The 27960-nt window shown below is 45.0% G+C and overlaps 1 protein-coding gene across 1 annotated transcript in view; it reads right to left on the reverse strand.

Moving 5' to 3' along the window:
- Window positions 1-27960, reverse strand: part of TRMT11 (tRNA methyltransferase 11) — a 392197-nt gene that overhangs the window by 87139 nt on the left and 277098 nt on the right. The window contains exon 12 of the mRNA XM_078648927.1: window positions 4200-4320. Within this exon, the coding sequence (XP_078505053.1) occupies window positions 4200-4320 (121 nt within the window). The remainder of the gene's footprint in view (window positions 1-4199; window positions 4321-27960) is intronic.

Genomic DNA, 27960 nt, shown 5'->3' on the forward strand with positions numbered 1-27960 from the left:
CTTTCTCCAGCTTTGCTAACCTGCTAGATAAGGGAACCAGTTCTTCCCTGATAGTGTCTCGCACTTTGGTGTGCAAGTCTGCCAGCAGATTCAATACCCAGTTGTGTCAGCTCTACCATCTTGCCAATTGACCAGATTTAGATCATGCACATCACCCCCCCTTTTCCTTCGAATGTACCTTCACATACTTTCTTATTTTTAGAGCCCGCCTCAACTACTGATTTACGTTTGCCCGGTTTGATGTTATGTGTTGTGATTTTAGCCTTGCAGGGACTTTTTTTGTGGGAACTTCCTGAAGAGATAGCTCAATGGACTCAACTAAAATCGTTTGGGGCATGGCAGATGAAGGAGCCGGGTCTGGTGACACGGTAGGCATATCCGGAGTAAGAGACAACCGGTTCTCCGTGCATGCAATTTCGGTATTCACCGCCCCAATTGCCCTCTGCAACATTTTATCTATTGATGTAGGTGGTAGCGTTGGGGTACTGGCACATTTACTACTGCCAGTGCCTACTTTTTTCCCCATTTTACTACCCACTCGTGCTCTGCTGCTCCTACGTTCCATCCACAAAATAGATTTCCGCTATTTAGACTTATGGGCAGGAGGCTAAACACCTTACTAACCACCCACTTACAACATACAGCATACAAAGATCGTGCTAGTCTTTCCACTTCCCAATTTACAAATTAGATGGAGACAGTTCTCCACGTGGATGCTGGACAAAAGTTCCTAGGTAGTAATACTGGATACCTCTGTACACACAATATCTGCACAAATTTTGGAAATACTATTACGCAAGTTTACATAGTCGGTGAGTCTCCTGTGACAAAACCAAGAGGCGTTGCCCTGCCCTGCCTCTTCCTGGCAATGACGGGCTTTGCCCGGGCGCGTCCCGCGCTGCGGCGGGTGAGGCAGCGCTATAAGCGCAATGGCCACACCTCACCCTGACCACCGGCACCTAAAGTTGAGGGCAAAGGACACTGGGACTTGAAGTCCGTCGATTTTTGCTGTAGCGCTTGGTGGCAGGAAGCGCTAGCTGGCGCAGTCACCAGGACTCCAGAGCCTCTCCCAGCCCAGACGATCTTCACAGCAGCCACAAGGGAAGAGGGGCGAAGACGGTAAAACAGCAGCAGCCAAGGTGCCCGCACCGCGGTGGGGGAGGCAACGCTATAAGCACGTTGGCCACACCTCCCCCTTACCACCAGCGAAGACGTTAAAACAGCAGCAGCCAAGAAGCCCAAAGGGATTTATCTCTGGTGCAATTGAGTCAGTTTGTGGCATAATAGTGCCCATGGTGTAAAAATGGTTTTTAGAATTATGTAATCTTGTCTATTTGGCCTCTATGTTGATTTGTCTTAACTTTTGTGATTTTTTAACAAATAAAGTTTATAAACTGAAAAATGGTCATCTATAACTATTATGGGTATTTTTTTAGAGTAGATTTCCCATGCAGGCTGCCATCACTGACATATTAAGAGAATGACTGGCCTACTATTAGCCACCCCTTATGGAATAGTGACTGTTCAATGCATATTAATGGCCATAACTGATATACGTTGGGCATTCGGGATGTTATGGCCTCCAGGCTTAGCACATTGGCCCTGGTATAACTGTGGACATTATTCGCATAACTTAGGCATCCTTGGACCAATGGTGAGCATCCATTACTTACGACTGTAATACACTGGCACTTGAAGCAGACTCTGTCCATGTAAGGCATGTTTACATGATAGTACTGATATTTGGGATTGTGTATTTTCTAAAAATGAAAACTGATATTTTAAAGGCAAAAAATAAGTTTTTCAGAAAAGGTTTTTATTCTGAAAACTGAGCTTGTTTCCCCAATATGTAAAGTGATATTTAATAGAAAAAATATGTATATTTTGAAAAACGAATATGCTGATATATTGTAGTTCTAAAACACATTTAAAGTTGATAGCTGAATGATAATGCAAGCTGATTGGAGGGGACGTACTGCTCGAGTTCTGTCCTTAGTGCCGCAGAGCAATTTGATCATTTGAATGTTGCTTCATTAGTGAGGGGGTGGCATTTAATATTGATTGAGAAACATTTTCCTGCCATTGCTGCTCGTAACCTTGTCTGGAATGCGTGGGTAGTCACTACTGATAATCCTGCTTAGAGTGGTCACTGTGTAATGTTAACACATGTTGTTACTATTTTACAGTGATAGTATATATTAGCTAGCAGCTCGGCAAGACTTTCCTTTTGCAGAAGTAGCTCTCAATACAGAAAAGGTTGAATACCCTCTGATCTATATATTTCAAGTGGCATCACACAAAAGCACAGCCTAAGCAGTTAAAGGTTAAATGATAATGGCTATTGCTTTCTCAATTTGCATGATACATTTTCAAGCACACAAAAGGATTTCAGGGGGCTCTACTTTCTGCAAGCATTTCGCAGATCACTTTTTTCTGTATAACACATTGTTAATCCAGGAATTCTGCTAAGACATACTATAAACACAATTAAGATGGTTAGAAAAGTGTTTGATAAATATTCTTGTTTTCTTAGGTCTGGCTATAGTTTTCTTAGAGACTTTATGGCACCAATATTTCAAAAAAAGGAAAGAGGAAGAAGGTTGAAGATAGAGCGACCTAGAGTCGCCCCTTACAGCAACTGGCTTTCATTTTATGTCTCGCATACACAGCACATGGGCTGCGAGACGTATTGTTTACTGTGTAGTGGGCTTACAACCCACCCACAGCATACTATTGGTTGTTATCGTTGTCATCTTTCGATTGTTTAGCTCCCGTAAGCTTCCGTTCCTTTCTTGTGTTAGCTCCTCAGTGAAGGATTGACCAAGTATGTATTCTTTCTTGTCTTTGTTCTTCCTCATCCTTTTGCAATGCACAGTTTTTTTTATAAGCACTTGATAACATTCCTGGACGTGCAGTGTGATTTCCTACTTTTAACACAGGCCTATGGCTTTATATTTATGTTGCTTTGACCCTATCTGCCATCTCTATCAATGCTTTATTTACTTAGACATTTTAACTCTACTACTCTACGCCACTCAACACAACTCCATTCTATGCCACACCACACCACTCTACTCCACTGTATGCCACTCTAATCCACAGAATGCTATTCTACGCCATTCAACGCAACACCACTCTACTCAATGTCGCTCTACACCACTCCAAGCCACTCTACGCCACCATACACCACTCCATTCTACTCTACACCACTCGTTCTACTTTGCTGCCATGATAACATGTTTGTTGCATTTACCGTTTTTTTTGTTCACAGTAAAGAAATGCTTGCATATAGGATTTCTTAACCCCTTGGACGCTTATGACGAGCTCAGCTCGTCATGAGCCATGGTGCTCGTGTGCTCATGACGAGCTGACCGTTGGAACGCTCGCACGCTGGGCTGGTTCCCCTGCTGTGCGAGCGTTCTAAAGAAACGTGTGTGGTCATGACGAGCTTAGCTCGTTATGAGCACACGACCACCGTGGCTCATGAGCACTGGGGGGCTGTGTGCGCCCCCCCAGCACAGCGAGGGAATGAGCCCCGCATGCAAGGCGTTAAAGATGAAATTAAATTCCTGGCCTCCTGTCAAAAGTTTCTACTTGGCAATAACCTGGTGTCTTTGTTTGAGGGTACAGTTTAACTCTGCTAATGTGCAGTCTGTTCAGGAAAGGGGACATACTCTGAGCTTTCATACTATTGTAACAAAAGTTGTTGTTCCATTGAGGCAGTTTCTTTCTAGAATTCTGAGCCAACACACACAAAGTCAGCCAATTATTAACACACAATTCTTCTCTCAAAACAACGACATATTTCTTTTTTCTTTATGAATGGCCATTTCACCTGTACGAGTCGGACAGTAACACTTTAGTCGGCCATGTTTGAGCTGAAAGAGAAACATCATTGGGTACAAACCGAGAAAACATATTTCTGTACTGTATTTTGTGAAAATTGAATGTTTTAACAAGCTTGAGAGTCGTGCAGAACACTAACTTGTGAACAATTACACAACAGCCTAGTTACTTTCACCTATTTGTGTATCTTGGATCATAAGTGGAGGACTGTAAATAGAATGTGTTGGGAAATATATTGGATCCAATTAACGATATCGCTATATTTAAAGCATGCTCTTAGCGGCAATGCTATTCAGACTAAGAAAAATCCTGCAATCTGATTGCCCCTTCACAGGCTGCTAAAGAATGCTCACCTCAAATTCTTTTACTTTCTCCATTGTTATCAAACGCCTGGATGTGTGACTGGAAAGTGTCTGTTCACAGTTGCTAATAAGCTTCAAGCAAGGGTGCCGTGGTATAATCTCTTCTGTGTATCTGGAAGAAATAAAGCAGAGCTTAGAGGGCTGCAGCTTGTGCACCTGAAAACAGAACTCGTTGCCGGCCTCGAACACAATTGGCTTACTCGGCCAACTTCGCCGTTTTATGGTTTCTGTGTGAGCTAATTAATTTGAACACTTTCTGACAAGCTCCATATGGTTGTAATGCGAACAATCCAGAGGCAGAGGCCAATGAAAGATTACCTTTGGATGGAAAATTACTATTTCGGTCGTCGCTGGTCTGCAAATTGGGAAATGTTTAAAAAAAAATGTTAATCAATGGAAATGTATTCTCTAAATGTTTACTGAAATACACCACACGAAACCATAAAACATGGCTTCCGACTTCATAGCACTTCTGTTCCTTGAAACAACTGATTTGGAAATGGGACGAATGTTTTCCTCCGATGTTCAGAAAGAGGATCAAAAGTAATAGGTAGGAAGATATATATTGATTGTTAATTTTTTCAATCAAAGTCAAACATTAAATATAAGATGAGCAGTAATAAAATTCTACTAAATGTAGTTTCTTACAAACAACGAACACAAATCTAGCAGCCTTACGTTTACCTTAGGACCATTGTTCGTTCAAAATATACAGCATTAGAAACAGGCGTGAAACAGGTGTATGCCGTGATTAAAAAAAAGGTTGCAAGGATTGTCTTCGATCCTCATATAATACCTGGGTATAAAAAGACAAACTGAGGCAGAGCGTTCTTTATAGCCAAAGCGTCTAAAGACAATTGGCATACTGGGGGAAAAAAACAGAAACTGTTCTCCTAAATTCAGCATGGGGGTTCAACAAAATCCTAACCAAGGGCCTGATTTAGATCTTGGCGGTCCGACCACCAGTCTGCCGCAGCGGCGGTCCCAAGAACTCCGCTGAACCTACGGCAGTCCTCCAGTCATATTTAGATGTTGCAGCAGTATATAGGAGATCACTGCCGTAGTGGCCATTCACCTAGCTATCAGTACTCTGCCGCTGCCGAGTTGGCGGTCTTGTGCTGAGCTGATTTAGATGTTCCAATGGACTGGCGGTCTGTGAGCGGCGGTGAAAATATGGGAGTGCACAGACATTCAAGTGGTGTTTTTATGTAAGATAAATCACATATATGTTGTGTATGAGTCCAAAAGTGCATGTATGCAATGTGTAGTGATCATTTTTCTCACAATCTGCATTGCACATACACAACATATACACACCATTCACTGTACACCTGCGCACACCACAAACTCCTACCTTTGATTCGGTTGAAACGGAGTGTCTGTCCATCGCGTTCAAGGTGCAGCAGAACAGGGAGGATCTGGACGAAGGCGAGGAGCAAGAAACCACAGCCTGAACCTCTAAAAAAGTTGAGTTGTCATCCCTTTTCTCCCCGTTCCGCTGTTGGGAAGTAGGAGGGATTCTCTCCAGAATTCCCTTTGAAAGAGGCCACATCCTCGTCGGGTGGGCGGCAATCCTGGCTGGACTCCCGCCGCCACCTCCTGCAGCTTATCCCACTCTAGGGGCCGGGAGCGAAGTCCTAGCAAAGACAGCGAGACCACAGCGGTCTTTTCTACCATTGCTAGCCAACATCTGAATTGGGCAAGTGGACCGCCAGGCAGGCAAGTAGACCGCCAAAAAAGCCCACTCCGTCGGGGTCCTGCCAACATCTAGATCAGGCCCTAATAGTTTTATAAGAGCAGAGGAAGTCTGGGGATACATTAAATATCTTGCTTTGCTATGAGTGGAGAGTCGTACAGCGTACCGTCGCCGAGTGGAGTGTTGTTGAGTGGAGTGTATCGTAGAGAGGAGTTGAGTGGTGTAGAGAAGAGTATTGTAGAGATGAGGGGTGCAGAGTGGCATAGAGTGTGGTTCCGTACAGTGGAATGTTGTTGGTTGAAGTAGAGTGTCGTGGAGTGGTGCAGTGTCGCGGAGTGGTGTAGAGTGGAATATGCATGGTGTAGTAGCGCACTGCAGTTACAGATTAAATTTTCAGTTGAAATTACGATTCAATTTGCACAGACATACTGCTTTACCGATAAATATACAGCACACAAACGATAATGTGTAGAAATCAATATCACCTAGTGTATTGATTTCATCTTATTAAAATATTTGTTTCACCCATACTTCAGAATTACAAAAAATTTCGTTTGGGCTTTCCTATTTCTGATATATTCTGAAATATTTGCACATTTAATTTACTGAAGTTTAAAATGTGTTGTCTGCTAGAAATAAATAACATCCTACAGCCTTTCCCTTTCACTCCCCGGGTACACAGCAAGATGTCGCATATATTATTCACTTTGTAGACAGAGAAGGAAAAGTAAATGCCATCCTCCTTTGGAATACAAAGCTTATCATTTGACCTCGGTCTTTGACAGCAAATGTGACAAGATAAAGACAAAATATGAAGGACTGTTTATTGTTCCTTAACTTCTGAACTCCAGCATCCCCCATCTCCTAATTCCAGCACCTATGGCATTGGAGGCAGTTAGCGAGGCAGTAAACAGACTTTGCTCCACAGAGGTACAAATACATGCTGGACAGCCTAAAACAAACAAAACCAGCAAACGGAAAGCAAGCAAATGTGAGATGCAAAACACAAAGTCAATGGGTGATGTGCATTCCTAGGGAAACTTTCAGCATGTCACGAATATGTCTGTGCAACCAGACAGCTGTGCTGTCTGATAGGCTTCGACCTACAAAGAGAAAGACTTAAAAGGAATGTTTGCCTTTGAACACTCAATGGTGATAAATATTCAGTTTAAAATAGTCTTTCATATAAAATCATAACAGGCAAAGCGAAAAAGTGAAATTCATGCAACACATTTTCACTTTTACAGCATGGAGCTATTTTTCAACTTCCCAGACATCTGCAAGCAACAGCATCAAGGGTAGCATTTGCACACTCAGACAAATGCATAACTAACCCAGGGTAATTATAGGCACATCAAGGTAGGGCTCTTGTACTCACTCTGCTTTGAACCTGAGGTGATACACTTCTAATGTAGAATAACTTGTGCTTTCAGAACAAATCATCTTGTTACTAGCTATAAGCAGTTTACAACAAATAGAATTAAAGATGGGTACCAGTGAATTACATGGATGTTTTTCACCGAGGTGTTCTGAGTGACATCAAAGAGAGGAAAGCCTGAGTTGTCTATAATGTCACTTAAAATCCAGAGATGAAAAACATCATGGTAATTCACTTTTTACCCTTCTATAATTTTATGTTATGTGTGGCCCCCAAAATCATCTGCCCCTATTTTGAACTATCATGCAAGGACAGGGGAGTAATGGGGGAGTCAAACATAAAATGGCCTCTGTTATGTTTCCCCATCCCAAAAAAAGAAAGGAGGAGAAATAAGAAACTATATAGAAACAAGCATTTGCAATGCAATAGGTCTCGCATTTGCGAGAGTTTTAGCTATTGTCATTGTAAATGACAATGCCTTCTATTCCTGTGTTGTTTTTTAAAACATAAATAAAAGGCATTGTCATTTGCAATGCCAATAGCTTAAACTCTCGCACATGCGAGACCTATTGCAGTGCAAATGCTTTTTTTCCATGGGCCATACAAAAAGTGTGATATTTACAGTGCGGCCCGGCAATGATCACATGCATTTTACGTAAAAGTTCTTATTTCAATAGACTTCACTGCTTGCGATTTTATCTTTTTTTTCTAGCGCACTCATATGTAGATCCTTTTATATTTGTTTGCACTTAAATGCATTAATTGTGCCGAAAAGTAATGAATTTTTTGTAATTATTTTATGGTATTAGAAGAAATGGTTTTAATTTACAGTAATAAACATGAACGCTGTGTGAGGGAAGCAAAGGTTGAACGAGGCGGACCTAAGGCCCACCATGTGTGTATTGGAATCTTACAATATATAGCTGCACTGTCAAAACCAATACCTAAAAAGCCACACACCTCACTTGCAGGAAGGGGATAGTGAGAGGCAGTTAGAAATAACAAGAGAGGGTAATCAGACATGGGTGTGCTTGGCCAGTGCACCCATTGACGCCTTAAACTAGGATCGAAGTGGGCACTGAGGTGACAGGTGAATGCCTCAGAAAGGAAAGGTGGGGCCGCTCGGCCCCAACGCACGCATGGCTGGGCCCGACGCCCCTTGCCCCTAGGGATTGGTCGGTCCCGCCATTGACCCGGAAGCGGTGTGAGTGCTTCCGGGTCAAGGGGGCGGGACCAGAAAAGGGATTTAAGAGCCTGGGGCGCGCGGGAAGCACCTTCTTTGTGCCCCCGCTTCCCAGGCTCGCTCTTCGCCCCGCTGATAATTTTCTTTCATTTAATTTTACAGGTTTCGTAGCGGAGGGGAGCGGCTGTCGGCGTTCATGGCGGACAGAGGGGGCAGGAGCGCACGATCGGCATCGGGAACTGCAGACGAAGGCCCGAGGGCTGCGGTGCGGCGTTCTGTGGAGGAGTGACAGGCGCCGGGCTGGAAGCAGGGATCGAGTGTACTGCTGAAATCGTCATTTGCAAAGCCAGTCGGGCGCGAGGTATTTTACGGGCTCTTCGGGGCGGCCGGGGAGCGAGGACCGGCCCGACGGAGCGTGGGAGGGCTTTGAATCAGCACTAGGTGAAAGCATTGTCACAAAGCGAAGCAGGGTCGGCCCGGGCAATAGATGGATGGGAGACCACAGGGGTTTGTTAAGGTAAAACGGATCGCTGAGTCTTATGTGCTGGCAGACTCTGTTACATTGTGTTTGAAAGATTGAACAGGCCTGTTATGAAGCAGGGCAGCTTTGAATAAGTCAATATAGCTCGCATTAGTTAAGATACTGCACTTGCATGCTGATTGGCACAGCCCAGCTGCAGCGACTGATAAAGTGATCAAGAAGGTGTTTTTGTGTAAAATACAGGCTGTATGAATTATTAGCAATTGAGGCTAAGTACTTTTGGAGCTTTTGCACATTTTGGGGCGTAGGGAGTTAGTAGGGGGACTGTGTAGGATAGGGGTGATTTAGGGGGGCAACCTTTCAAAATCCCCACCCCCTCCCGCACTCATTTGCATTTATTAGCTAACCGAGCAGGCGTGAGGGTTTTTCCAATTGCAAAGGAATTTTGTGTTGTGGAGCCAAGATTTGGTTGTAACATTTCTCTCATCATAGGCTTACAGACAAGGGCCGCTGCGGACCGAGTAGCTGAGGAGCTCACGGTGGACGGCGGAATCCGAGGACACGGGCAGGCCTGCATTTCACTGCTTCTGGCGGGCCGCAGGGCTACAGTTCGCTCGCCCAAACCCTCCAGGCTAGCTGGTGTGTGCGGTCACAGTTGCGTGGTGCTTACGGCCAGCCTGTGAGCCTCCAACTTGGGACAGGTACAAGGCACATTGTGCCCATAATTTACGTATTGTGTAGTGCAGGTGCGAGTAGTAAAAAATGTCTGGTAAACGGGGTGCAGGGAATTCGCGCATGGAGCTAATGTTTCAAACCATGATGCGCAGAATGTCAGCAATGGACAAGAGGTTGGGAAAGGTGGATAAATTGGGAAAGACCATGGCGGAATTGGGTCAGAAGGTTGATGCGCAGGCAGGGCCATCAGGGAGGCTCAAGTCAATAATAGTGCCACCTAGACCGAGGGGGGAATTTGAGGCCCCATCTAAGCGTGGCAGAGCTAAGAAGGGTTGTAGTCCCCCCCCCCCCCAAGCCCCATGTAGGAGGGGGGTCCCCGGGGCCAGTCCCTAGCGGAGCGCCTACGGCACCTGAGACGCCCATGACAGCCCCACCTATCCCGATAAGTGTACCAGTAGCACCGGCTCCAGACACGCCACCTATAAACGTAGTCCCAACAGTGGTCCCACCAGAAATTCCGGCCGGCCCATCCCCTGGAGTGGGTCAGGTACCCCCAGAACTAGCAGCACAGATAGCGGCAGTGCTTCCGTGGTTGGGGATTGGGGAAATGTTACCTTCCGCAGCTGACCCCACGGCCGAGGCACAGAGAATGGTTGCGAAAATCATGGTGGCTAGGGGTGAAGGTAGCATGCCAAGCACACCAATTTCTCCCCAAACAGGTCCGGCGAGCAATGCGGGGACAGTCAGGAACGTAGAACCAACGCAACTCGCTGAAAGTGGTAAGGAGGTTGCCTTGCCGGTATTAGGCGAAGGCACAATACCCTCCAGGGTGGAGAATTTGGCACAACATGTCTCACAGAGTGTGAAAGAGTTGATTTGGGCAGACAAATATGTTAATATTTTCTCATTGCTGATTGACAACAGGGAATGGGAATAGGCAAAGTCGCAGAAAGATATGATGTTGCCTAGTGAATGGCGGTCTCAGTTATATAAATTCAGGGTGGAGGAGACGCTCATCAACTGGATCAGGGCTTTTTCTGTGTTTATGGCGGTTACGGACGAACGTTCCCCTTCAATGCAGGCGGAGATGGCTTGTTATCAGAGTAGGATTACAATGTACAGTGAGAATCATGGGGGGGAAGCATGGAAAGAATATGACATAGCGTTCAGGAAATCTAGGGAATTTAACAAATCTTTAGCCTGGGACAAAGTTGACTCAATTTCCTGGCATTCTCAGTTTGAAACGGGGCAATCTGCAGGTGCTAGCACTAGCTGGAACAAAAGATATTCGCCCAAGCCCCAGCAGCCCTTTCGGTCAGCGCAAGGGGGGGAAGTGGCCAATAAGGCCAGAGGTAATGCAGGTGGGAAGGGCGTTTGCTGGGATTTCAACAGGCGAACATGCACCAGGGCACCGGGCACGTGCAAATTCACACACGCGTGTTACATTTGCGGCCACCCTTCCCACCCAGAAACGCCATGCAGGTCAAAGGGTAGTGCTTCAGGTAACGGGGAGAAGGAAGTCAGAGTAGCGGGGAACATGCCCAGGTCGCTCACTCCCCCATTGACGTGTTGGCTATGATTCCTTGGCTGAATAGATACCCAGACCACACCTCCGCAAGAATGCTGCAGGAAGGTTTCACTCACGGTTTTCGGATTCCAGCTGGGGGGTATACCGGGACACCGCAGTGTAGGAATCAGTTGTCAGAGAAGCACAATCCCGTGGTGGTAGCAAATAAAATCGAGAAAGAACTGCGCCTAGGTAGAGTAGCGGGTCCTTTCCTTGACATCCCAGTAACAAATTTTGTCTGCTCACCCCTAGAAGTGGTTCCAAAGAAAGAAAAGGGCGAATTTAGACTCATACACAATCTTTCAGCACCTAGGGGCTTATCATTGAATGATGCGATTGACGAGAGCATTTGTAGTGTGAAATATGCGTCTTTTGACCAGGCAGTAGAGATGTTGAGAGTTTTGGGCCCGGGGCATTGATGGCGAAATCAGATATTGAGTCAGCTTTTAGACTACTGCCAGTGCATCCATCGGACCAACACCTGCTGGGTTTTTCCTTCGAAGGCAAATATTATATGGACATGTGTATGCCCATGGTTTGCTCCATTTCATGTGCTTACTTTGAAACATTCAGTTCTTTCCTGGAATGGATTCTGAGACAATCTACGGGCCACCAGCATGTGATGCATTACCTTGACGACTTTCTTTTCCTGGGGGTGGCGGGCTCTCAGGAGTGGGCGTGGGCATTGCGTACGTTTTGCGTGCTCATGCGTGCTTTTAGGGTCCCGCTGGCACCAGGAAAAACAGTGGGGCCATCTACATGCCTGGAATTCCTAGGCATTGAACTTGACTCAGTTGAGGGTTGTTTCAGGTTACCCAAGGAAAAAATTGCCAAGTTCAGGGCAACCCTTTAACAATGTTTGATGAAGGAGAAAGTCACATTACAGCAGTTGCAGCAGACTGTTGACCAGCTGAATTTTGCACTAAGGGTCATCCCTATGGCACCCCCATTTTCCCGCTCAATTGCGCAAGCCATGAAGGGCCTGCGAGACAAGCACCATCACACGAGACTGTCAGTCGAGGTTCGCCAGGACATGCGGATAAGGATTCCATTTCTGGAGGATTTCAATGGCAGAGTACTGTGGGGTGCCCCCACTGTGACCTCAGCAGAGTTAGGACTATGGACTGACGCGGCTGGCAGTGTAGGGTTTGGCGCCATACTTGGCAACAAGTGGGTGGCACAAAGGTGGCCCAATTGGTGGGAGGAAAGTGGTCTGACAACAAACATTGGGTTCCTAGAACTGTTCCCAACATGGGTTGCTTTAAGGGTCTGGCCTGATGAGTTGTCCAATCGATCCGTCATTTTCTGGTCGGATAACATGACTGTAGTAGACTGCATCAATCAACAGGCAGCACGGTGTAAGTTGATACTCCGCCTTATAAAGGAGATTGTGCTAAGATGCATGAAGTTGAACGTGCAATTCAGGGCCAAACATGTTCCAGGGGTCTTGAATAACGCAGCTGACGCCCTTTCTCGCTTTAAGATGCAGGTATTCAGGCAACACCTACCAGCTGCAGAGGCCTCCCCAAGTCACTTCCCATCAACACTTTGGCAGATTGGTGCCCCCAACTACAGGACCTCGTGGCAGCCAGCCTAGCTCCCAGGACCAGGACAGCTTACGAAGGGGCGTTCAGGTCTTACTGTAATTTTCTGGGACAGGATTGGGAGGCCAAATGGGATCAGGAGGCAAATTTTACTGGGTACATGGACACATTGCACAAGGAGGGTCGCTCAGCTGCGACAGCTAGCAGACACAAGGCAGCTGTTTCCTTTTTCGCACAGACAAAGGGGGCCAGGGATCCTACGAAAAGCTTCTTAGTACAAAAGGCGATGAAGGGGTGGCGGCGCCTACAGGCAAACACCGCCGATGGCAGAAGGCCAATAGGTCTAGAACGGTTGGCAGCGGTGTTGCTCGCCCTGCCTGACACATGCTGCTCTTCTGGAGAGGTACTCCTATTCAGAGCCGCTTTTTCCCTGGCATTTTACGGGCATTGCGGGTGAGTGAACTAGTGGCTAGCAACAAACTCGACAGGTTAGGTGGCCTTCAGCTGAGAGATACTACCATACGGGGCGACTCAAGCTGGGTTACCATTCGGAAATTCAAGACTGATCAGGAGGCCTGGGGGGAGAGTTTGGTGCTACACCGGGCACCGAACAACCTGTGCTGCCCAGTGTCGCATGTTGAGGCTTTCATCAGACAACGGGCGGGTGAGGCAATGGGAGCTTTGTTAATACATGCGGATGGTACCCCACTGACCAGGTTTCAGTTCCAAAGAGTGTTAGCGATGGCTATCGCCAGATCAGGTTTGAACCCCAAGGAATTTGGAACACATTCTTTCCGGATAGGGGCGGCCACCGAGGCCACTGCGAGAGGATTGCATGCCAACAGTGTGAAGAGGATTGGGAGATGGTCTTCCAATGCCTATAAGCGTTATATGCGGCTGCACATGTTGTAAGGGTCAGTTCACCCCCCCTGACACCTGCCTTGGTGATGTTTATCTTTCAGTTTCTCGGGCCTGTGACGCAGGACGGAAACTACTACAGGGTCAGCAAATGCAACGATCAACATCTCGGCAACGGCAAGAAGACAAGAGGAGGACTCATGTAGTATGGGTGGTTGATCATTCTTATGTGAAGTGTGCTAAACCATTTTTCCTTTCAGGAGGGGGTAGACGGAGGTCAGAGTACGGGGGGTTCAATGTTTCCTTGCACGGCAGAGGGGGGCTCCGCCTTAGCCAGCTTAGGGGCTACATCTCTGACTTACTCGAAACACACACCCCACCGCCCTCAGTAGTCATTCTGCATCTGGGGGGGAATGATTTGGTGACGCTAGGCAGAAGGGTCTTGTTGGAAGAGATTATCTCAGCGGCAGGGTGGCTGGCAAAGTTGTTACCAGGTTGCACCATAGTGTGGTCACATTTGAAAACAAGACTTCAGTGGAGGGGGGGTGCATCAGTTAGGGCGTTGAATCACTCGGTAAAGAGGGTCAACAATAAGATCGAGAAGCTGTTTCAAACACCTCACCTGCAGAGTATCCCACATGGGTGCATTTGGGGAGATCAGTTCTACTTGCGGGATGGGGTCCACTTGACAGAAGCAGGTAATGACCTACTGGTAAGGAACATACTGGCATGGTTAGAAGGTTTTGCTAGGAAGTTATGACCTTTCAGTGTAGGCATTTTGGGGGGGGGGGGGCAGATAGTCGGTCAACTATGCTGGCCTGTGGCGGTAAGGTCATAATCGGTGAGCAGCAATTTAAGGTCCTTAGGGGGCGGCATCATTATCAAATGGGGTTGCCCAGGGGGAGGGGCCACTGGTCTCTCCTAGAACTTCAGGGGCAGGATATCCGCTTGCTTGGAAGGGTGCGGGGGAGGGAGTCACGCTTTCCTCGGGCTGGTAGCCACCCCGCACATACACTATGCTGTCAGCAAATGGCGCAAGTGTAAGGGCACTCCTTTTTGGTTAAATGGAGTTCACAGAGCGTACGAGGGTAACCAGGAGAGGAACGAACTCTCCCGGTAACCGGGCCCTTGTTGCGCATGCGCACTCAGGCGTAGCTGGGGAAAGGATCGGACACCGGTTAACGACCTTGCCGTAGGCCCAGAAATTATTAGAATGCAAATTTGATATGTAGGATGTTAGATTCGGTTAGGAAACACGCTGTATTAGACATTTGTTAAGGTTAGCCCTTCATACCTGTCTACCTTGCTGTAAATCTAATGTCTGAATTTTGCATTTAATAATTGTGTAAATAATGTTTATTTTACTCATTTTTACTTTGTTTTCATATTTTAATAAATACGTCCGGGGGTCGTGAGACCCCCTGCCTTCCAAAGAATTCTCTCGCCTGACTGATTACTACGTGGATGGTAAATATTGTTTGCATGATGAGGGGAGAGGGTGGTCGGTAGTCCCAGACCATGTAACCACTGCCCACCCGGGTAATAGTGCTCTATGAACCTTAACTTTCAAACTACGTCCTAACTATGATGGAAGAAATGTACCGGGTGCGGCCAGCAGCCCTGAGGACTTGTGTCGTCCATCCTTGGAGGTCACGACTGCAGTATTGTCCTGTAAAAATCCAGGCACAGGGGCCACATGAGAGTTGACTAGAATAATCCATCCATGCAGGGAGAAGACTTCTGCCCTCCTTCAAGTTCGTGTTTTCTCCTCTCCAAGGGACGAAAGAGGAAAAGGAGTCAGAAAGAGCCATGGAGAGGTGGACCATGGAGCACAGGGGGAGCAGTGAGAAAGGGGGAGCAGTGAGAAATGGAGGCAGAGCGATGGTAGAGGAGGCAAGCAGGAAGAACTGTGGAGAGAGGGACAAGGGGAGAGTGGAAGCAAGAAAAGCTGTGGAGGGAGGGGCGAGCGGAGAGCGGGAGCAGGGAGAGCTGTGGAGAGAGGGGCGAGAGGAGAGCAGAAGCAGGGACAGCTGTGGAGAGAGGGGCGAGAGGAGAGCGGAAGCAAGAAAAGCTGTGGAGGGAGGGAAAGCGAGCGGAAGCAGGGAGAGCTGTGGAGAGAGGGACGAGGGGAGAGCGGAAGCAAGAAAAGCTGTGGAGGGAGGGAAAGCGAGCGGAAGCAGGGAGAGCTGTGGAGAGAGGGACGAGGGGAGAGCGGAAGCAAGGAAAGCAGAGGAGAGAGGGGCGAGAGGAGAGCGGGAGCAGGGAGAGCTGTGGAGAGAGGGGCGAGAGGAGAGCAGAAGCAGGGACAGCTGTGGAGAGAGGGGCGAGAGGAGAGCGGAAGCAAGAAAAGCTGTGGAGGGAGGGAAAGCGAGCGGAAGCAGGGAGAGCTGTGGAGAGAGGGACGAGGGGAGAGCGGAAGCAAGGAAAGCAGAGGAGAGAGGGGCGAGAGGAGAGCGGAAGCAGGGAGAGCTGTGGAGAGAGGGGCGAGAGGAGAGCGGAAACAGGCAGAGCTGAGGAGATGGGTGAGGGGAGAGCGGAAGCAGGGAGAGCTTTGGAGAGAGGGGCGAGAGGAGAGTGGAAGCAGGGAGAGCTGTGGAGAGACGGGCAATAGTAGAGTGGAAGCAGAAAGAGCTGTGGAGAGAGGAACACAGGAGGATATGCCGAGCAGGGACACGTGTAGAGTGGGGCCTTAGCAGCGAGGGAGAGTTGAGAAGGCAGGGAAAAGTGGTATGATAAAGGTCAGGGAGAGCAGGAAGAGCTGTGGACAGAGGGACTATCATCAGAACCACTGGAATTGTGCAATTCTGCGGTTTTGGCATTTCCCACATAATTATAGATGTGCCGCATTTTCACCAAAATCCATCATCTACAACACAGTCAGCAGCTTTTAATACAAAAAAATGTTTTTAGCTCAAGTGGATGGAAAGTTGCTAAAAACGCAGTGACCGGTGTTGCGCAGCGTAAGGCCGTTCGCAAACGCTGACTGCCAGCATTCTATTTGGGTGCCATACTGACAATAATGAGGTGAAACATCATGTGTAAAACAGACACACCAATGTAGTGATATCATCCCCCAAAACTGCCACATTAAGCAGCATAATTTGCCTTCTGTTGCAGGATGATTAATCAACTGCTTAATTCGGACCTCCACTGCTGCATAATTCCAGTGGCCCTAACAACATTGGGCATGGGGGAGAAAGAAAAGCTGTGGAGGGTAGAACGGGGAGAGCAGGAAGAGTTATGAAGAAAGGCTGCAGAGAGGAGGAAGCGGGGCGTTTAGAGTAGAGACTGAGGCCGTAGAAATTCAAAGAACTAAAATAATTAGTGGTTTGGTGAAGTAACTGTCGGGTTCTGAGAAGGCCGCATTCTCGCTCCCCTTTTCAGCTAAAGTCTGTTTCTGTGGAAACTGTCCCTGGTCCCTGAATGTGCACAGACACCGCGCGGAGTGGTGGTGGTAGGAGCGAGGAGGGAGGGGGCGCCTGCGGTAACTGTCTCCCGGAGGCACCAGCACCTCTTCGACTCAACGAGGGCTGGATGCTGGGGGAGAACTGATAGGAGGTCCGCATGCTAGTTTTTTACTGTGCCTCACTGCCCTTGTTTATCAACACTGCAAGCGCTTGGAAATGGTTATACTTCACCCTTAAGAGCTATATTTAAGTTAAAAGTGCCATTATATTTAGTTTGAAAGGAGCAAAGTATTGCACTTCTCAAGTTAATACACTTGCAAGTCTATTTGCGAAGTTTCTGTTAAAACATTTAAATTTACAGTGCTGTGAAATAAGAAGACAGCGACAGTCAGCGCTAGAATATATAAATGATGTCATCACGGCCCTTGTCCCTATCCGGGCCAAGGTTTTCTTTTCGTCATGCGGAAGAGCAGCAGTACGCGAGCAAAAGACACTGCTATGACATCAGAACAGATGATAACAAAACTGGTCCCCCCCCCACCCCCACTATGATGGCCTAAATGCATACCAAGCAGACAGGGCTCTGTGCTGCTTGTTTGTGTGCTTTAAATAAAAGAATGTTATCAACCACATGTGAGCCCTGCACACCTGAACCAGGGGCATTCAATATTTATTCCTAACAAAGGTTCACGATACTGTTTCCAAAGACAAGTAATATTTACAAACAATTAGTGATACCAACAGATTCAATTGTTAAAAAAGAAAGGAGAAAAAAGAAACCATATAGAAAAAAACTATATAGAGGAACCCATATAAAAAAGAGTTAGAAAAAGATATCAATTTTTTTCAATTTGTAAATAGTAAAGCAATTAAGACAAACGCTCAGAACAATACATTGGTACATAGAAAATGTGCTATACAATATAAAAAACAGACAAGTGACAGGCAGAAGTGATTACATAGCAAAAAAGGTTCAGGACAAAACTGAAACAACATTTAAGCAAGACGATGCGTCCTTCATTAATTACAGCCACATATGCGTCAACGGCGTTTCGACCTTTGTATAATTACATAGTCATCATCAGGACAAGGATTTTTTGCACCCCCACCAAATGCAGGGATCATCCATTCCCCTGCCCGTTGTGTTACGTGAATTATTGCAGACCTAGGCTGCAGGAAGTTTCTCATCATCTTTGTATGTGCCTCTGAAAGTTCCCAAACATCAAACAAAAACTACGCCATGGAATGCCTATTTTCCAATCCTTGCAAGAGCAGATTTCTTCGCATTCAGGACACCATTAACACCTCCAGGAATCCCTTAGCAGACTCCTGAGAGGTGTAAAAGGGGGGGGGGGGGGAGCTTGAACAAATGTCAGAACTCCTAGTCCTGAGTGCAGGAAGCATTGCCTCCAAAAGGGAAGTTTCAAATGATTTTAATGAGAAGAGGTTAGCCCTAAATGCTTCACAGTTTGGAATTCCACATCCTAAATTAGCCTTTGTCTCAGAATACTGCCATTGTGACTTCCACCATTACCAATCATACCTTGTTACCCTAAAGTGCACGACTATTGCTGTAATTCCAGCAAGTGCATTCAACTTGCTTATATTAGATAATAAAATGTAATCATTGACAAAAGCAAGTACTGAGGACAGATTTAAAATCTCCTTGGTATTCATCTTCTCATTAGCCCATCAAGACTAAATTGCAATGCTAGCTTTTCAAAACAAATCATTGTTGAATGGCTCACTATACTTGCCCCATGGAAAGGTTATGTAAACTAGACTCACCCTCACTCTCCAACCACCACCAACCCAGCACCTTGTAAAACGTGGTTTCATTAATTTAGTGCACACCAATTATACAGAGCAAAATTATTTTTCCACTATAAAATATGGCAGGAGACGAGAAGACTCTAAAGAAGAAAGAAAAGCATTTGCAATGCAATAGGTCTTACATTTGGGAGAGTTTGATCTTTTGGCATTATAAATGATAATGCCCTAAATTTATGTGTTTACAAAACCTGCAAGCAGTGCGTAAACAAGCAAATGCGAGATCTTAAGCAATCGCAGCACCTGTGCTTTAGCTTAGGATGTTGAAAGCTAAAACGCAGGTGCCGCAATTCCTTTAAATGTAAACAAATAGAAAAAAAATCCGTTTTTTTTCTATTTGTTTACTTTTAAAGCAATTGTGAGACTCACCCTTTAGTTGAAGATGTTTAAAGCTAAACCGGAGTTGCCACCATTGTAAAAAAAGAACAAAACAAACTGAAAAAGAAAGGCATGCAGCCATGTCCAGCCAGCATATGACAAAATAAAAGCGCAGCCACCATATTTCTTCCAGAGCCACGTCGCACTGGATAAATGATTTTTTTTTAAAGTGTTGAGGGAGAGTGTGTCCTGCCTGTGTTGCAGGCAGGACCAACCCATTTAAGAAAATAGTGCCCAGAAGCCTACTGATTAACAACACATGTAACAGGGGTGAACTCATGGGAGGTTACAAGAAGAGAAAATGAGGTGCTAAAGAGGGAATCCTACGCCTATTGAACAATGAAAAGCCACCATTTAGAAAGGACGGGGATAGGAGCCAATTAAAAAGATGGGTGGAAAGTGGGTGGAGCTGCATGCCCTTAACCAGAATACAGCATGTCTCGAAGAGACAGTGCAAGCGCTGCCTAGGCGAGACCTAGATAACTATGATGTTTACCAAATCTCTTTACCACCACTAAAAAGCTCTTCTTAAGGGGCATTGCTACTTAAATTTCTAAATTCTGACACTAGAGAAGCCAGTCCATAAAATATGGGGTGGTATATTGTAGTGTGATGTGACAGAATAGCTTTAAAGAAAAGTACAGTCCCAATAAAGAGCTAGCTCTGAAATAATATTCAGTTGATAAACTCAGCGTCCTGTGATTTGCAAACCACACAGAAAAGTATGCTTGGTAGAGAAAGGAGAAAATGAAAGCCAGGAGTCCAAGTTACAGAGCACTGTCTGATAAAAGAATGCAGACTACAAACTGACATGTTTGGAAACGTTCTGAGGAGAACAACAATTTAATCAGATAACATTCTTCTGATTGAGCTATGTCAGAAAGAAAGGTTCTGATGGGTGAGAGGTGTAAAGAGGCGGGCTTTTGTTGAATCCAATCGATTTGTGGGTAGCTGCCAACGAACGTCTGCATATTGGGCGTTCTTCTGAAGTCGACCAAGTGAAGAAAGTGAGCATTGAGCAAGACTTCAGGATTAGATTCAGACGACACAATGGTTAGCGATCACCATGCAAAGCCTTTCTTTCCTGGGTAGAAGTAAACCCAGAAAATGGGTGTGTCAGGAAAAAAAATTCCAAAATATCTAGAAAGGCAACCAATACTAGCAGTAGACAAGCATTTGCAATGCAATAGGTCTCGTAAATTAAAAATGCCTTTTATTTAAGTTTTAAGAACCAAAACATAAATGAAAGGCATTTACAATGCCAATAGCTCAAACAGGCATAAATGCGAGACCTATTGCATGGAAAATGCTTATTTTACCTGGCCATGTTGCAGAACCATATGTGGCCAAAAGAGGTGGCATGGGACCTATACTACTACACACATACTACTGCAACCTGCAAAGTTGGAGTTATTGGCATTATAAATGCCAATGTTTTTTGTCTAGCCATTTTATAGGGAGGAGTATCATATGTGGCCAAAAGAGGTCCTATGGGACATCTTTTGGCCACATATGGTGCTGCACCTTGCAGTAGATGGGGTAAATCCACCCTACCCATAATGCATTACATTCAAGACAGTACCACATGTACATTCAAATAGCTATGTCCATATATAAAATTAGTAGCATTGATATGTGATAAAAGAGTTATTATATGAATTCCGGATTAGGTTCTACTCTGTGTTGAGCTGTCGAAGGGACATAATTGTAGAAGGTCTCATATAAATGTGAGATGTGCTAGTGAGTAAAGTAACCACTGCAAGCTTTATTTGAGGCTGAAGCCTGTGTTCTGTCTGAAGCCCAATAACAGCATAATGTTCTGTGGCTGTACTTTAAAGCCCAATAAGAACACAGTGTTCTGTGGCTTTACTTAAAACTTATGGAGTAGCTCACATAGAACAAGGTTGTACTTAAAACTTAGAGGGTAATGTCTCATATAACAAGATATGTTCTCATGGGAAGTTACAAGAATAAACAAGATGGTACTAGGGAAGGACTACTAAGCCTATTGATCAATGAAAAGCCACCATTTACAAACGACAGGGACAGGAGCCAATTAAAAAGATTGGCGGAAAGTGGACAGAGCTTTGTGCACATATCCTGAATACAGCATGTCTTGAAGAGACAGCGCAAGCACTGCCTAGGCGAGACCTAAAAATAACGTGACTGGTGTCCTGGCTTGATCATTCAATGCATCTTTGTAACTCTCTTTCAGAAGATCCCAAGAGTCCCAACATCTGACAACAGAAAGGTGCTTCAGCCCTAATTGAGAAATGCCACTTGCTACACCTATAGCTTGCAAGAACCTATATTCTTCCCATAATCAAAAGATATCAATGGCCTCTGCTAATCGAAAGAACAGTTTTAAACAGTTTTCTAACATTTACAAATAAAAGCTAAGTTTTTTCATCCTCTTCAAATGTGAAACGAATGCTTGCAGAATACTCTTAAGAAAAAGCGGACATAGGCTCACATTCTAGAGAACGCACAAGAGCCCTCAATCTCTTAATCACTGCAGAATAGGTATGTCAGTAACATATTATTATAAGCATGCATAGCCTGGTTAACAACTACAATGGTAAAAGTAATGTTATTGTTTCTGCGTGGTATCAGTTTCGGATTCACAGGTGTATTATCCAAATATATTGTAATGTTTGAGGTCTATAGTACTTGCCAAAAAATAACTGAGTAAGGCATATCCCATTTCACTGACTATGAGCAGTAGAAATTAAGCAGTTCCCTGGATGGATTTTCACTGCCCTAAAAATCTGCCACGGGTGTAGTCGAATTTGGTGGAGGTGCTGGTGATCACATCACTGTTTGCAGAATGTGTGGTTGGAATTGAGGAGGATTGATTGTACGAAAATACAAGTTTGCAAGGAAACAACATAGTGGAAAATCTGTCTGGGAGAAAAAACCTGTCCTGTGATCTCTGCACAATTGTTAACACTTTCAGGGCATACAAGTTGACTTTAAATTTTGAGACTTTTTATCCTGTTTAAGAAGATGGTACGCCTGTAGACAAGCACGCCCTTTTAAAGGGCGTGAAAATGTTTAGAAGAGCATGGTTTGCACTAATTACCTCATCACAATATAAAACAATATCCGCAGCATGAAAAAAAATCATCTCCATGAAAAGTTACATATGACCCATCTGAAAAAGCATAAACATTTCCAACTCTGGCAAAGCAGGAAAGCTATTTTAAAACAGACTTTAACAATCAAAGAGGGCATACAATTAACACACATAAGCTTTAAATAACTAACTCTAACAGCTAACTAACTGGAAGACACCTAAAGATCCAATCTACAACAAATGCAGTGCATCTGACAGACACTTTTCAGATAACCTGCAAAGAAAATGAATGGTGAAACAGCATATAAGAAGGAGAAGGCCATATGTGAATACATGCAATATGTAAGGATTAGCAATTCACAACCACAACACCTAATACGAAAAATTAAAAGTGTGTAAACCTTATAGTTAGATAAAATAGAACAAACCCATTTTGTGTGCTTGTAACAACCTGTATAAGTCATAGACAGTCAGTCCCCAGGCATACATTTAAACAAGGGTAGTTTAAGCCAATAGGTCACAGCAATCCAAGAGGTATTGGCTTTGTCAATGTCTCCAAGTCATGTTGTTTAGCAGCACGGGTGTTCAGCACGGCTGAAAGTAATAGAAAAATAGCGCTATTACGCACCCAGCGCTGGCCACATCATATTGCTGTTTTGTCTAGCAGGAGGGGCGGGATAAGCAATACAACATAAGAGGATGGCGGGTGGGGAGAAGGTAAAAAAAAGTGCTATGACGTGGCCACTGGAATCCACTTCATAGTGCCCTGGTATGGTGGTTGGGCACTTGTGTGGCATGGAGTGCAATTGTCTAGCGTGGAATGCAATTGTGTGGAGTTAAATTATGTGTTGTGAAGTGTAATCATGTGGCATATGTAGAATTGGGTGGGCATGGCGTGGAATTATGTGGCTTGAAGTGGAATTTTGTGGATTGTGGTGTGGAGTTGTGTGGCATGGAATTGTGTTGAGTGGAATTATGTGGCATGCAGTGGAGGGGAAATGTGAAGTGGAATATGTAGGATGGAGTGAAAATATGTGGAATGGGATTATGTGGTGTAGAGGGGAATTATGTAGCGTGAAAGTGTGTGGCAGTAAGTCGAATTGTGAGAAGTGGAATTGTGTGGTTTGGACTATAACTGTGTGGTGCCAATGATTATGCCACACACAGAGCTTAATATTACATGTCTTTATTCTGCCACGTTCTCGTTCTAAAACGTTATTCAATCTTTGTATTTGAGATCATAAAAGTACATGGCAAGTATTCACAGTGTTACAGATAAAAAAAGTTATACAAACATTTCCCAAATGAGAAAAAGAAAGCAATAAAATTCATTTATCTCTCAAGTGGGTATACCTTTACACACCTATCCATTCTTCAGTGAAGTTTTGAGCCATATCGGTTAAAGAAAAACAAAATAAAATACAACGATCCATAACCTTTTTACAGTTGCACGTCTCCTTTTGTTCCTACAAGCCCACCGAAATTACGCTAATGAAAAACACACTAAAGGATTTTAAAAAGTATAAGGCAACCCGATTATTGCTTAAAATGGTATTGTTTTAAAATGGGTACAATAAATTGATTTCTTTCCCTCTGATAAAAGCCACAAAAAAATAAAATGTGGAGGTCACTTTGGGGGGATTGTGAGTCACAAGGACAGAGGGACAATTCTGAGTGTTTAAAAGTCCTCTTTGGGAACCATAACATTAACCCCTCCCATGCTCATGACGGAGCCGCTCCGTCATGAGCATCGGTTGAGCTGTGCTCATGACCGAGCGGTTCCGTCATGGCCAGCTCGGCGCGCCTGCGCGGCGCGAATTCCGCGCCTGCGCTGGACGTTCCATTGAGCGGGCGGGGCCATGACGGAACCGCTCCGTCATAAGCACAGCTCAACCGTGGCTCGTGACGGAGCGGCTCCGTCACGAGCATGCGAGCGCCGCTCGGCCCCCCCACCTCCCCCTAGCGCTGCGGAGGAATTGCCGCTGCAGCGAAGGGGTTAAAGGTACTAGGCTCAGACGGAACCTCAGCAGGATGAATTTGTGGTGGGCAATGGGAATATCTTCTAAGTAAAAATATCCTCCCTCTAACAATGGTGGTGTTAATAGGTACATGAGGGCTGCCTGCTTATAAAAATTCCTTTCCTTTCAGACATATTGAGCCCGGCGCCTAAAGGTGTCTGCCAACTTCTGTTTGGACATCTTTTTGCATTTTGTAGGGATTTCAAAAAGCTCCGCCAAGCCTAGGGTTTTTAACTCCTGTTTCACATATTTCAACCACCTAATCCTGCCGTGGTTATCCATCTTTAAAATATCTCTAATTATGTTTTGGGTTAGGGTTACTGTGTCCCTGTGCAAGATGGAAAGCCAAAGCTGAAGGGGTGGCCAGTCTGATAAAGTCCGTAATGTACGACAGACCTAGTTCCATGTGGGCTACATAGTTTGAGAATGATTCTGGGAGGGAGACCACGGATTTAAAAAATCTGTTTTCGATAATATGCAATGGCTCAATAGATGCCATACCCCAGCTCCATAGGCAGCTGCCGACTTAGCCTTGGCATAATAGATTTTTTAATTGGAATTAATGGTTTTGCCCCCAATTTTTGGGAAAAAGATTTTATTGCTCCTACACTCCTCTCCATCCCCAAGGCTCTTCCTTTAACCAGCTGTGCCCACGCTTGTATATTGTCAAATAATACCCCTAAGTAAGGGAATGATTCAACCACAGAAATAAGACCAGAATCCATATTAAAATGTGGTTGCTTCTCTCTTTTACCAGCCCCAACGACCATTACAAATGACTTGGACTGGTTAACTTTTAAATCCAGCGAAGCCATAAATGACGCGTAAGCTGTAATAAGCCCTGTTCTGGCCATCAGGACAGCGTTATCCGCATAGGCGAGAATCGGCCGCCGTTTTGAACCTGAAACAGGGACGTCCTCAATTGATGTCACACCCTGACATTGTGGGGGTAAGTCAAACGTTGCTTCTAGAATGTTCTGGTGGCCATTTTGTCTTCACGCTGTGATGCACCTACTTTTTCCTTCGCTTTACACAGAGTCACAAAATGGTTTTCTTTACTACAACCTTTACATATCTGTCCAATGGCGGGGCATTTACCTTCGTATGGAAACGAAAATCCACATCTAAAACATACCTTCTTTATACACGCACTCTGGGCATCCTGGACCTCCATGTCAGCAGCTGGTCTTTCAGCAAGCTCCTCAGTGCTGGCAGCCATCAATACTCGCTCCAGGCTAAGTGTTCCTATCAGCATTCGTCGTCTGAATGAATCTGACAAGCATCCATTAACAACTCCACTACGCATAGATTCTTCATCATTAAATTATTTGAACTTACAGTGTATGTGGAGTGTATCAAGTACTCTCCAAATTCATCAATGGTTTCACCAAATATTTGGCATTTTTGACTGAAATGTATCTTTCGTAATCAACATTTGATAGGGGATTAAACTTGAGATGCAGCATTTCTTCAATTAGACAGTATGTAATTTCTTCGTCAGTTCGCTGCATTTTCTTTATGACTTTCATACCATCACCCTCAAGAATTTTGAGATACTTGATAATCTTTTTTTTTTATCAGTCTCTACAAGTGCCTCACTGAAATCATCAAATGTCTTGAACCAATCAGTCTATCTATTGCCAATATTTTGCTTTTTGGCTGTATCAAAAGTCAGTGGTGGTTTCAGGAACGCACCAGCATTATAGACCAGTGAGGAACTTACTGAACCGCTGGTGGATCATTGTGACTTGGTTTAGGCAACTCATCTGTGAGGCCAGGTGATGTGCTGGCCTCTGAATAATCTTTAATGATAGCTGGAAACTTAACTTTCTTCGGTGCATCTGAAAAATTTCACTATTTCGAGAGTCGCTCTGGGCTCTTTATTCTTCAAAGACCTGTAATGTTGTTCTAAGCCCCACTCTTCAACTTTGTGAATGAACTGCTTCAGGTATAAACAGCTCTGTCAGTACAAACTAGAACATTTCTTCTTGAGCCACCTTCACAGAGCATTGTGGTTAGATGGTTCTCTTTAGCGTATTTAGTAAGAAATGTATTTCTTCTCTTCTAAATGTTAATTTGTATTTTCAGACACCTGGTTGATCTCCGACGTGCTGCGCTTCTGTTTGCAGCATTATTTTGCAAGTTATGATCATCTGCGGCTGCACTTCATAAACAAGGTTGAACCACGCAAACTCTCTGGGAGGGCATGATCATTCTTCAGGTTTCTTATCCCCTATCTTGTCCCCAGTTGTAGCATCCTCCCCAGCCTGGGTACCCGCCAATGACTACACCACACATGGAGCTTAATATTACAAGTCTTTATTCTGCTGTGTGTAACTACGAACTCAACATTCTAAAACAAGCTTTCATTGCATTCCACTCTAACACCTACGTCACAGCTCTATGGAGTCCATTAGAAGCCAAAAGGGTTCTGTCATAAAACTTGCAAGACAGAATTGTGTGGTGTGAAATTAGGTGGCATGACATAGAATTATGTGGTTTGGAATGGAATTATGTGCAGTGGAATTCTGTGGTTTGGTATGGAACTGTGTGGCGTGATGTGGAATTGTGCAGCGTGAAATTGTGTTGTGCTGAGTGAAATTATGTGTCGATGATTGGAGTGGAATTATCTGTTGTGGAATTGTGGAGTTAAATTATGTGACAGTGGAATTTTGTTCTGCAGAGTGATTAATGTGGAGTGGATTTATGTGTAGTGGAGTGGAATTATGCGGCATGGGTGGAATGGAATTGTGTGGCATGGAATTACGTGTGGTGGAATGGAGTTATGTGGCATGGAGTGGGATTGTGTGACATGGAGATGAATTGTGTGCCGTGGAACTGTGTGGCGAGGAGTGCAATTGTGTGGAGTGGAATCAGTTGACATGATATCGAATTATGTGGTGTGGAATTACCTAGCATGGCGTGGAGTGGAATTATGTGGTGTTGAGTACAATTATGTGGTGTAGAATTGTGTGGCATGGCATATGTAATTGAACGGTTTGGCATGCAGTGGCATTGTGTGGCATGGAATTGTGTTGGTTCAGTGGAGTGGAATTACATGGCATGGAATGTAGTTCAATTATGTGGTGTAAAATGTGGAATGTGTAGAATTATGTGGCGTGGTGTGGAGTTATGTAGCACAGAATTGTGTTATGTCGAAAGGAGTGGAATTATGGTGCGTGGAGTGGCATTCTGTGGCATGGGAATGTCTGGTATGGGAATGTGTGGCATTAAGAGGAGTGGAATTATGTGGCATGGAGTGGAATTATGTGGAATGGAATTGTGTTGCATTGCATGAAACTGTGTGGCGTGGAGTGGAACTGTGACGTGGCATGCCATTGACTGGAGTGGAATTATGTGATGTGGGGTGGAATTATGTGGTGTGGCGTGTAATTAGGTAGCATAGTGTGGAAGTATGAGGCTTGGAGTGGAATTATGTGAGGTGCATTGAATTATGTTGCATGTCACAGAATTGTTCAGACTAGCATGGAATTGTGCGGGGTGGAACTGTGTTGCACTGAGCAGAATTGAACTATGTGGAGTAGAATTAGGTGGCGTGTAGTGAATTGAGTGGCATGGAGTCAAATTATGTGGCATTGAGACGAATTATGTTGAGTGGAATTATGTGGCATGGAGGTGAATTATGTGGCATGGAGTGGAG

Source organism: Lissotriton helveticus, chromosome 6, assembly GCF_964261635.1.
Source record: "Lissotriton helveticus chromosome 6, aLisHel1.1, whole genome shotgun sequence".
Lineage (NCBI taxonomy): Eukaryota > Metazoa > Chordata > Amphibia > Caudata > Salamandridae > Lissotriton > Lissotriton helveticus.